This window comes from Emydura macquarii, unplaced genomic scaffold (genome assembly GCF_026122565.2).
Source record: "Emydura macquarii macquarii isolate MOO-44397 ecotype Brisbane River unplaced genomic scaffold, CSIRO-AGI_Emac_v2 contig_1451, whole genome shotgun sequence".
Classification (NCBI taxonomy): Eukaryota; Metazoa; Chordata; order Testudines; family Chelidae; genus Emydura; species Emydura macquarii.
This window is the reverse complement of record NW_027131588.1, coordinates 24,499,486-24,511,770: the sequence shown is the minus strand read 5'-3', so window position 1 is coordinate 24,511,770 and position 12,285 is coordinate 24,499,486. Positions and strand designations below refer to the sequence as shown.

The window sequence follows — 12,285 nt, the reverse complement described above, 5'->3', positions numbered from 1 at the left end:
GAACTTCTGTAGCTCATCCAAGGATCTCCAAGATCTTTACAAACCAGCCTCCAAACAGCGCTGTGCTAGAGGTGGCATTCCCATTGTCAGAAAGTCATCCTGACCCCCCTCTAAATGCTAGCAAGACATGCTTGCTCTTGGACAAGACGAGCATTTCATTCCCATTTATCTAATATACAAAACCCAAAGCCATCTTTTAGCTAAGGATGCACAAAGCACACCAAATCTGAACTAGGAAGTGGAAGCAAAGTTCAGTGATATTCTGACTTATGCTCAGCATAATTTTCAAATCACCAGCAGTTAATCAATAATCTTAGCCATTATTTAAACTCCACTGCTTCGAGTGCACAGCACTTATCCCTAAGCTCTCACAAAGGTAAACATGACTGTTTATAGCCTGAGAAGGAGGAGAGATTTATGATTCAAGAATGCATAATTACTCCATTTAATCACTAAAGCTCTACTGAAGACTTTTCATTCGGATAGGTACAAGTTTTACGCAGCGTGCTGAAAACGCTCCTCATGATACAAGTCAGGTAAGAGTTCATCTTTTCTGAATGAAAGTGTAGATACTTCAAGAGGTAGTTTTCAAGGGAGCACTTCTGCTCCCATCAACTTCTATGGAAGCTGGGGTGCTTGTTACTTTGGGGGAAAAAAAGCCATTCATCTGTGTAACTTTATAAATGTTCCTTGTAATCACCAATAAAGCATGGCTGGAAACTGGATAATAGTCATAGTAAAATATTGTTAATGGGTTGGGATCTGTAGATAAGCCATCTGTACCACAAAACCACATTGGCTGGTAGGTATCCTTTAAAAGTAGCCTGTAGTAACAGACCAGTGAGATTCATGCTGCAGCGTGCAAGTGCTCTTTACTGAGTCTCCTGAGGCTCTTCGCAGCACCTGATATTAAAACACCGCGTGATTGAATTATTAACCAGTCTAAGTTATTGATCAGTCAAGATGCTTTTGCTATGTTAACCAATTAAGTTGTCAGCTTGCACTAAGTTATTAACTTATTTGCCATAATAATATATATACACTAAAGATATCCCATCATACTGTTTAAATATGAATATATCGCACTGAAGTAAATAAAACAATTCATTCACGTTTCTGCGGCCCTTTTTGATTGCTGATTTGGCTTCTGAGCCCTGAGGTCTGAGTATCACTGCAATAGACTCACCAGTCTCTCAAATGTGTCTCATGAAAGCTGAGTGTTTGATGCAGTGATGTGCTAACACTATTCATAAGGACCTCCTTAAAAATATTCCTCAAAGCTGTTTTTGGAGTGCCTGAGTTTAATGAGAAGAGGGGTAATAAGGGAAAATTTCCTTTGTTTTCCCACGACTGTTTAAGGGGGCAGCACGACCATGCAAACAAATCCCTAATGAGTGTATTTATTAGGAAACTATACACAGCACGTTGATCAATTTGAGAGATTTGGAATAAAGACCTTGTAAACCACTGGGATTTTTTTTTTTTTTTAAATCCCTGACATTTGGGACAACCTGGTCTTTTCAGAAGTCAAAATGTTTGTTCGCAGGAATGTTTTTATGAGCACAATAGAGACCTCTTTGGCAGGGTTGGTTTAAACACTATCCTGAGAGGACTGCGTGTCCAAAGCAAAGAAGACACCCCAACCTGGCCTTCACTTACAGGGGGAACTTTTAACATGCTTCCTGGGAGCTAGTCACGGCACTTCATGCACTTCCACAGGGAGCTCAGATAGTAACAGAAATTCAGACTGGAAATAAGGTGGAAATTCTCAACAGTGAGAGTAACTAACCATTGGAACAACTTACTAAGGGCTTTGGTGGATTCTCCCTCACTGGAAATGTTTAAAACAAGATTGGATGTTTCTCTAAAATATATGCTCTAGTCAAACAGGAATTAATTCAGGCAAGTCCTGTCTATGGCCTGCGTTATACACAAGGTCAGACTAGGTGATCACAAAAGTGCCTTCTGGCCTTATAAATCTATGAATACCATGGTGACAGGCGTGAGACAGTAACCAGAACAGCTAATGGGAGAGTTAACTGGATTCTGTTCTGGCTCACCCATCATCCCTGTAGTTGTTACAGAACTGCCAATGCAGAATCTGTACACCAAAGTGTACGCTTCAACTAGACTAACTACACTTTTAGTAAAATATCAGTTGAGTCATTAATGATCTGGAGGATTAATAATCAATTAATGATCTGGAGGATGGGGTGGATTGCACCCTCAGCAAGTTTGCAGATGACACTAAGCTGGGGGGAGTGGTAGATACGCTGGAGGACAAGGATAGGATACAGAGTGACCTAGACACACTGGAGGATTGGGCCAAAAGAAATCTGATGAGGTTCAACAAGGACAAGTGCAGAGTCCTCCACTTAGGACGGAAGAATCCCATGCACTGCTACAGACTGGGGACCGACGAGCTAGGCAGCAGTTCTGCAGAAAAGAACCTGGGGGTTACCGTGGATAGGAAGCTGGATAGGAGTCAGCAGTGTGCCCTGGTTGCCAAGAAGGCTAACACCACCTTGGGCTGCATTAGTAGGAGCATTGCCAGCAGATGGAGGGAAGTGATTATTCCCCTCTATTCAGTATTGGTGAGGCCGCATTTGGAGTATTGTGTTCAGTTTTGGGCCCCCCACTACAGAAAGGATGTGGTCAAGTTGGAGAGAGTCCAAGTTGCAGAGGGCAACAAAAATGATGAGGGGGCTGGAGCACAGGACTTATGAGGAGAAGCTGAGAGAACTAGGCTTGTTTAGTCTGCAGAAGAGAAGAGTGAGGGGGGATTTGATAGCAGCCTTTAACTACCTGAAAGGGGGTTCCAGGGAGGATGGGGCTAGGCTGTTTTCAGTGGTGGCAGATGACAGAACAAGGAGCAATGGTCTCAAGTTGCAGTGGGGGAGGTCTAGGTTGGATATTAGGAAAAGGTTTTTCTCTAGGAGGGTGGTGAAGCACTGGAATGGGTTACCTAGGGAGGTGGTGGAATCTCCATCTTTAGAGGTTTTTAAGCTGCGGCTTGACAAAGCCCTGGCTGGGATGATTTAGCTGAGGTTAGTCCCGCTTTAAGCACTGGGTTGGACTAGATGACCTCCTGAGGTCCCTTCCAGCCCTCATCTTCTATGATTCTATGAGTCAGGGCTACTGGTGATGACATGCATGCCAGAAATATCCAACTTGACTTCCACATCCTAGGCTAAGTGTTTTAGAGTCAGCATTAAAAAAGAGCACGACTGTTTTACTTGTAAATAGGATAATTAGAGTGACACACAGACCATGGCATTCTCGCTTTATTCTGAAAATGATTCTGGATTAATAATGTGTGGTTTTAGTGTGTAGGGGTTTATATCAGCATTGGTCCCTGTAGGCTTACGATCTGAGTTTCACTTTGACTTCAAAATTCAAATTATCCTGAAACTCAAAGCAAAATTCATTGAAGCTACCAGGTTTCGCTTGAATGGGAATAAAAAATGAGCGAACCCACCAAATATTGTACGATGCCCAACAAAAAACCAAGTCAGTCTAGGTTCATTCTAAACCCTGCTTGCACTCATTCACAGCTTTACTCAGTCAACATTCTGACAAGTGGTTTGCTCACAGAAGCTTTCCTCAATGCCAGTTCCAAATGCATTTTGATCCTGAAGGTCCAGTTGATCACAAAATAGTGTTTGCAAGGCGCATAAGGTCATTAATTTAAGAGATGTTATTTCTGACAGATGCTTCCAAAACCTCACAGAGAACAGAGGAGCGCTCTTGTATGGAGATAACAATAGCAAAGTTGAAAGAGAGTTAATGTGATAGAACAACTAATCACCATGACTCAGCAAAGCACTTAAACATGTGCTTCAAATTAAGGACCTGCTTCAGTACTTGGCTGAACTGCAGCAAGGATCGCTGTTGTGTCTCTTTCTCTTTACAGGACAAAAATACGAGAAAACCACATGGTCTTAGTTGGGTCCCAAATCACAGCATTTGCTAAATGTCAAACCCAGGCCAGGTCTAGCTACACTCTGCTGCTCTGGTTGCTTTCTGGCTAAAACGCAGAACATGGCGAGCACCACGAGAGGGCTCAAATTCTTTAAAAGGATTCTACCTTATTCCTTTCAACTACAATCACTGTCACCCAATCAGCAAGAAGGATGCTGTAGATGTAGACCAAATTCAGCGGCTGGTGCAGAGAGGTGTAAATTGTCTGCCTAGCACCCCAGGTGGAAAAGCAGCACTCATTGCTGTTGCCTTCTCTGGGTTGCCCACCAGGAGGAGGCAGTTTTAGTTCACATCCTGGAAGCCATTGAAGGGTTGTGCTGGTTGCTCAAGGGATCCCAGGCAGAGAGGTGATTGCTCTTGTTTTGCACAGCCACAGCCCCCGCCCCCCTTTCCAGCAGACTTTCCACCGCAGGGATTGTCTGTCAGTTTTTCAGTTAGTGGAAACCCAGCTGAAACTGGCCTTGAGAATGTCTGCCCTTTTCCAAAGTGTTTGTGTCACTTCAGCGGCTTGCTATAAAGACCGGAAGGAAGGTGGGATCAAGGCCAGTTAGAAGGTGGCCCGGCTTGTTGGCCTGAATGGTCTTGTCTTGCTACCGAAGTGCCAAACCATTTCCTTATCCCACCGCATAAAGCAGCCTAGTCACTGCAATTAAAATGCGAAATGAGCAATGTAAGGCTCATGGTGTTTGGAGTCTTCCTTAGTCACTGCTCCTGACTGAACCCTCTCGCTGTAGAGAGAGCATATCTGGCACTTACGGAGCACCGCAAGGTGCGTTGTTTCCACAAGAAGGGTCAAATGCTTTCTTAGGAACTGAATGCCCCTCCCACTCAACTGGGATCATTCAGTATATCAAATTGTATATTTATTTTGAATTACAGCATTCAAGTAAGTGGCTGTTCTGGGGTGAGGCACGTACTATGCTGCATTATTCAGACGAGCAGTCTGAATGATTTATTATCAATAATGATTATTAATCTTTACGAGTCTTGTGCGGTTGATCACCTAATACGTCTGATTGTAATGTTTCTATTAGCGGATTGAATTCAACTTTATTAAAAGCATAATGCATGGTAAGCAATGAACTTCCACACTGAATTTTTAGAGTTAGAAATATCTGTACTGAAATACTTAACTTCTGGGACTCTTGACCTGTAATGCACAAATCCTGTCATCAACAACATGCTGAAACTGACCCTAACGAGTGCTTTCTGTACATCTTAGGAACTGAGTGTTAAGTGAACACACAGAAAATGGAAAGGCAAACAGAAGCTATCAAGATGGATATCGGCCCCTCTCCACAATCTCTAATGGAAAGGAAGGTTCACATCCAGATAAGCAGGAGACAAATCATCAAAACCAAACTGAGGAAGAACTGTTCCTGCACCACTGAGAGACTGAAGAACATAGCCATGGACTTCTTCCCTGTGTTACGCTGGCTTCCCAAGTACCAGTACAGAGAATACATATGTGGGGATGTTATGTCCGGGTTGGTGATCGGGATCATTTTGGTACCCCAAGCAATAGCGTACTCTCTGCTGGCCGGCCTGCAGCCTATTTATAGCCTTTACACATCATTCTTTGCCAACATCATTTATTTCCTGATGGGCACCTCTCGACATGTGTCTGTTGGCATTTTCAGCCTCATAAGTTTAATGGTAGGACAAATTGTGGACAGAGAGCTACTTCTGGCAGGGTTTGACCTGAATGATGATGCTGAAACCTTCAGCAACAGCAAGTTGTGGAACAGCAACAGTTCTAATAGAACTGCTGTCAGTCTCGCTGTTGGGGGGTTGAGCGTGGAGTGTGGGAAAGAGTGCTATGCTATTGGCGTTGCTACAGCCTTGACTTTTCTGGCTGGCGTTTATCAGGTAAGTTGCTGCCTCGCCTGTGGTAAGGATATGAAGTTCTCAGAGTGCATTTGCATGCTTTTGACCTCCACTGTGAGGAATTTTATCCCATCATTTCAGTCAGATGGTGATTGAAATTTATCTTCCACCCAGAATCCTGGCAGCACATTATAAAGTTTAGTTAAAAAAAGGTGTTGGACAAATAGGTTTTATTAGCTACTTACTGGGAACACAATCATCAGGCCCCAACATAGGTAAAACTCCTATTGGCTTCAGTGAAAGTGCTACTTCCATGGGGTGCAATTCTCCATTGCATTGTGGCCCCTTTAAGCTGCCTTGTGGGCACAGAGGCCTGAGACTCAGATCTGGTCATGGGGGAACTTCCAGGTAACAGCTCTAACAACTTCACTTCACTGTCCCTCAGGTGGCTGGGGCACTTCTGCGCTCTGGCTCTTCCTGGACAGTCCATTTGGGCCAGAGGTAGGCAAGTGCCAATTAGAGCTAGTCTGATGCTGCTCTAACATGGAACTTGTTGTGCCAGTGATACCCTGAATATTGCTTCTGACTTGAGTTCCAGGCACAGGCATGTGGGGAAGGAAGGACTTTTAAAGGAGAAGGAAATAGTTCAAAGTCGTGTAACACCCTTCATCAATAATTTTAACGTTGCTGGTCTAAAACGGGTTAATTTTTGTTTCAGGCAGCGCTTGTGGATAGGCAGCAGAGAATAGGGAAATAGGAACTTGAAAAGTCTTAGGAATTCTGATTCCATTAGGTTGCAACAATGTATAATTCTTCAAGCTTTAGGGCTCAACTGTGTCCTCAGACTGCATGACCGACCGCTCGATATTGGGGTCTGAAAAACTTGCCCCTGCTGCTTCTTGGCCTGGCTCGTCTTCCCTCTACTACTCCCACTAGAGGCACTATTCCTGCCCCCACACCCCTGGAGACAGAGTCCGCGTCCGCAGCGGGAGGGAGACAGACAGTTTTACTTGGCACTTCAAACTGGGATGAGCTGTGACACAAGGCGTGTTACAAAACGGGTCTTCGGCAGTGGGCCCAGCATGGTTCAACCTACTCCGCACTGGTCAGGGCCTTGGCGTGAGCACCTCGCTAGACCGAACTGGCTGTGAACACAGAGCTGGCGAGCCGCCTGCCAACGGGAGTGGCGCAGAACGGACACAGGAGCCGGTGGACAGACTAACCAACTTTTCCGGCAGCAGCTGTGCAGGACGGTGACTGCAGTGTTAGGAGCCTGTTAACCCGCTTGCTCTCTCAGATCCCCCTGACCTAAGGATGTGAGGAGAACATCAGGGGAAAGTCTTAAGAAAACACAGAACAGCCTTCCAGGCTGTCTCTGCCCTGGGAGGGAATTAGCCTCCCAAAGATCCTTTCATGGCTGGGGAGGAGTTACCTGAGACAGACAGCGAACACCGCCGATACCCCACCCAGCAAGGGGCCCACACAATCCCAGTCTTTCCCTGCTCCCCGCTCCACTTCCCAGCCCGCTCGGCACCCCACAACCCCCTGGCTTTCACTCTCCCAGCCCCCCACCCCGCCTGCCACCCCAGTTGGCTGGGAAGGCCCCGGGAGTTGGAGAACAAGCCCCGCCCTACACTCACCCTGCAGCAGGCGGCTTCTGTCCCACGGGGCTGGGCCTGGCTCCCTGCTCCAGCCATTGCATCCTGGTGCATGGCGTCACAGTATCAGTCAGGTCTGGCCCAGCTGCCCCTTCATCATGATAGGGGGCAGCCAGGCCAAACCTGAGTGGGGCTGCAGCCTCATGCCACCAGGTCACAATGCCACTTGGTTAGGGGACCCTCTCAAATGGGGAGCCCAGGGCAAACTTCCCCCCATGGGCAGGCCTGGCCGGGGGAGTGCTTGCAGGGTATGCACGCGGTGAGGAGTGATATGGGGGGAGGCAGCAAGAGACAACCCATCTAGACCCACTGGTGGGTCAGGATCCATGGTTTGGGAAACACTGGGTGAGGCCACTCGCCTAGAACTTGGGAGACCTGGGTTCAAATCCCTCCTCTGCCACTTAGTCTCTCTGTGCCTCAGTCATCCATCGGCACAATGAGGATAACACCACTACCTCAGGGAAGTGCTGATGATAAGTGCACTGGAGACTGAGAGGCGCTCGGCTGCTATGGTGATGGGGCGTGGATGGAGAGTTATTTTGGGTGCCCAGTGCAGGTCACCTTAAAGGGCCTTGATGTGCAGAGGGAAGATGCTCAGCACTTTCTGGAGGTCAGAGTCCTTTACATCTCAAATTGGCCACCCAAGCCTGGAGGCGCCCCAAGTTGTTACTGACGACCGAACAGGTCGGACATGGTGCCAGGGTTGTAAACCAATCGCTTTTTAGATTGAAACGGGCCCGAACTCAAGAAACAAGCTCGTTATTTACAAACAAAACAAAGAAGGAGCTATATTTTCCCGTTACTACTGAAGCAGAAATCTCCACTGTCTTCACTGGGAGTGCTGCTGAGAAAGGAATGGCACAGTAGGGCCCAGAGCTTTTCTATTCCCTGTAGCTGAGGTGAAATAAAGATTCAGCTATGAGTACCATACAAGCGCTCTGGGCTAAATTCTCCACTGACTTACACCAGCACAGACGCAGTCCAGAGGCAGATCACTTCGGGGGAGTTAATTTGGATTGATGCTGGGGTCCCAGTCCGCTTCAAAAACTCCTCATGTATCTCTAGTGCCCATGAGAGAGCAAAACAAACCAGTCACTTGTAAAAGCAGGCCTGGAATCACAAGTGACCTGCTCTGTTAAGAATTACAGCTTTCAAGTATTTGCCTACAACTCATGCTCTCTTCGTTTGCAGTGCCCTTTAGTGCTCATCTTTTTACTTCTCTTTCAGGTTCTGATGGGAGTCTTTCGCCTGGGCTTCGTCTCTATGTATCTGTCAGAGTCTGTGCTGGATGGATTTGCAACTGGTGCTTCTTTAACCATTTTGACAGCCCAAGTTAAGTACCTTATTGGAATAAAAATCCCACGCAGCCAAGGGCCTGGGATCTTCCTAACTACCTGGATTAATATTTTTCGAAACATTTCTCAGGCTAACCTGTGTGATGTAATCACGAGCGTGGTTTGCATTGCTGTGCTAGTCGCCGCGAAAGAACTGGGAGATCGATACAAGCATAAACTGAAAATCCCCCTGCCAACAGAGCTGGTGGTTATTGCTGTGGCTACGATAGTTTCCCATTACGGGAAACTGAATGAAGTTTACGCATCCAGTGTGTCAGGTACAATTCCAACTGGATTTATTCCCCCTCAGCTGCCAAATTTTAACCTGATGCATCGAGTGGCTGCAGATGCTGTGCCTTTAGCCATAGTTGGCTTTGCATTTACAATCTCCCTCTCAGAAATGTTTGCAAAGAAATACACCTACACTGTCAGAGCCAATCAGGAAATGTTTGCGATAGGATTCTGTAACATTATCCCATCCTTTTTCCACTGCTTTGCAACCAGTGCAGCTCTTGCAAAAACGCTGGTGAAAGCTTCGACGGGCTGCCAGACGCAGGTCTCTAGTGTTATCAGCGCGGCGGTCGTGCTGCTGGTGCTGCTGTTCCTCGCGCCACTATTTTATTCTTTGCAAAAATGTGTTCTGGCTTGCATCATAATAGTTAGTCTGCGAGGAGCCCTTCGGAAGTTCAGAGACGTGCCGCAGCGATATCACCTGAACAAGGTGGACACTCTGGTGTGGTGTGTTACCGCGTTCTCATCTGCTCTGATCAGCACAGAAATGGGGCTTTTGGTTGGGGTTGTCTTTTCTATGCTGTGCGTCATTGTCCGTACGCAGCGGCCTCGTACTGCCCTGCTTGGCCAGATCCAGAACACTGCCTTCTATGAAGACGACTGGGAATATGAAGGTCTCTCTCCAGTTCCAAAAGCCAAGATATTCCGTTTTGAGGCCCCACTTTACTATGCAAATAAAGACTTTTTTCTGAAGTCTCTCTACAGAATGACTGGGTTAGATCCTACTCTGGATCCTGCTAGAAGGAAAAAGGCTGAGAAGAAGGAAAAAGGGCATCTGAAAGAGGGAAACAGAGGCACGATGGTTAAGGGATTGGATCAGGCAGACACAGCCTTACACCTGGTCCCTAAACAAGCAGATTTCCAGACCATCATCATAGATTGTTCCTCGGTCACGTTTCTGGACACAGCTGGAATAACCACATTAAAGGAAATACTGAAAGACTACAGCAAGCTAAAAATCACTGTGCTTCTGGCCTGCTGCAACCCCTCAGTGATCGACTCTCTGAAAAGAGGAGACTACTTTGGGAAGAATTACAAAAAGATGCACGAACTGCTGTTCTATAGCATACATAACGCTGTGCAGTTTGCAAGAGACAGCTCGCTTTTGGCAGATGGCGCTACTGTTTAGTTTCAAAGGCCCATATGTTTTCCTCTGCTATGTAGCACAAAGGGGAGCAGGGTGCAGTAACTAAAAAGCCAGGCAGACACCTCACTTGCAACGCAGGAGCAATCTGCCTCCAGGACATTCTCCCATGAGAAGGTCTGCAGTATGCCAGGTAGCGCTGGACAACCACATCCCGTCTACAGCCTTCACAAATAGGAGTGTGGTGAAGGACCAGATGGGAGGAATCAGGAGTGCCCCCAGTTACCACCTGTACAGCTACTTCAAAATGCAGATGTACGGCAAAATAGCTTGTGACTGACTTACTTCTCCACTGTGCTGTAGAAACTTATGCGCATCAAATTTATGTACCATGGGTCTGATGTATTTGCAAGTCTGTCTAGTGCCTGAGCATATGAGGCTCGCTGTCTCCCTTGAATGTGCTGGCTTCTGTCTACAGGAGAGCAGTTTCCAAGAAACTACTTGTAGTCTAGGTCCTTGGCCACACCGCAGTGCTATCTTTTAAGCTCGGTCCTGTAAGGCCTTTGCCCTTTCATATCACCACCACAGGCACGCTCTTGTTTCAATGGGCTTTTAGAGAACCCCGTTATTTGCTACCCACTTACGTTATGAGCATCAGGTGAGATCATGTAGCACCTCCTTCCTCTGGCCTTTAATTATGTACCTTCTGTTGCGTCTCTGCTTCCTTTAGGCAACATACTCTCCGAGAGGAACCCATGATCCATAACAAACGTGTTCCACTCAGTCCATTGTTCCTTAGCAACACCTCCCTCAAACAATCATCCACATGAAAAAAAAGTCTCCTATTTCTGCCCTTAAAGATGCAGGGAGAAGTGTCATCATTAAACTCAGATCTGCTGTGTCTAGTGAAATTACTTGAAGTCATTAGGAAAAGGGAAGCAGTTTGATTGGAAATCTTATAGCTACACCGGTGCAATCCTACTAATTTAAAGGGAATAACAGTGCAATCCTACTCATTTAAAGGGAACACTAGTGGAGCTAGTTTCATCCGATGAAGTGGGTTTCTGCCCACGACAGCTTATTCCCAAATACATTTGTTAGTCTTTAAGGTGCCACAGAACTCTGGCTGTTTTGCTGAAAACAGACTAACATGGCTCCCCCTCTGCAACTAGCGTAGCTGAGCAGCAAATCTGACTTTCTCGAACATAGCCCCTCAAGTTTAAACCCTAGAATACACACCGAGCACCTCCTGTTTGTGCTGTAACTGTCAGACTGGGTGCAGGGGAGGGGGAGAAATGGGAGTAAAAGAGACGGGGAGGGGAAAAGAGGCAAAAAGAGAAGTCCGAGATATGGATGGGAATGGGGGAAATGGGCCAATTCCGAATGAGGTGTGAATCTGGAGTAACACCACTGAAGTTTTACACTGCTGTATCTGGGATCAGAAGGTAGCCTAAGGGCTGAGAGAGAACTTTTTTAAACAATGCATTTCAGTCTGTTGTAAGAATACCCCCACTACTTGTGTACATTACAGGCCGTCATTTTAACCTGTCATTCGGTGTTTCTAATGACAGCGAATCCCTCGTACTGTAGCTGGACATGCTGTCATGCAGAGTTGGGCTGCATTCTTTTTACATTAATTTCTATTCATATTATTTATAACTCACAATATCAAATGGCAATACACTGTAAATCAAACGCATTAGTGTATGTCACATCTATTTGTGCAGTATTTGGTCCTGGTTGCTTTTTTCCTTTCTCGTTTTGGCCATTTTGTGTGACCTTCCAGCCCCGTTTCAGTAGCCGAACCTTTCATGAATGAAACGTGGGGAAGATGCAGGTTTGAGGAGTACTTCCAAGGCTAAATGTAGCCTGACCCCACTGAAGCCAATAGAGCTGAACTCATTTAAACACACTCAATGCTAGAACTGTGTTCTGTAGCCTCTAAAGAGGCTAGCGGTCTCCTACTTCCAAAGCTGGCCATTGGCCACGATCTATAACATTTTGTTTCAGAGCATGACATAACAGCACCCTGCAACTTCTCTCCACTGCCTAGGTCAACAAGGGCACGGACATTCAAAGAGGAGGTCTCCAGATTTCCCACAGTCCCTTC

General features: G+C 46.3%; 2 protein-coding genes across 6 annotated transcripts in view; one reads left to right on the top strand and one right to left on the bottom strand.

The window, feature by feature from the left end:
• Positions 1-12,285, bottom strand: part of IDUA (alpha-L-iduronidase) — a 62,561-nt gene that overhangs the window by 43,893 nt on the left and 6,383 nt on the right. The window lies entirely within an intron of this gene.
• Positions 371-11,929, top strand: SLC26A1 (solute carrier family 26 member 1). 2 transcript variants are annotated; one of them, XM_067553385.1, is made up of 3 exons: positions 371-536; positions 5,204-5,850; positions 8,694-11,929. In XM_067553385.1, exons 2-3 carry the CDS (start codon positions 5,233-5,235, stop codon positions 10,218-10,220), a joined length of 2,145 nt encoding a protein of 714 aa, XP_067409486.1. In that variant the 5' UTR covers positions 371-536; positions 5,204-5,232; the 3' UTR covers positions 10,221-11,929. The 2 variants fall into 2 exon arrangements, with proteins under 2 accessions (XP_067409486.1, XP_067409487.1); XM_067553386.1 differs by lacking the exon at positions 371-536 and having other exon boundaries at positions 4,930-5,850.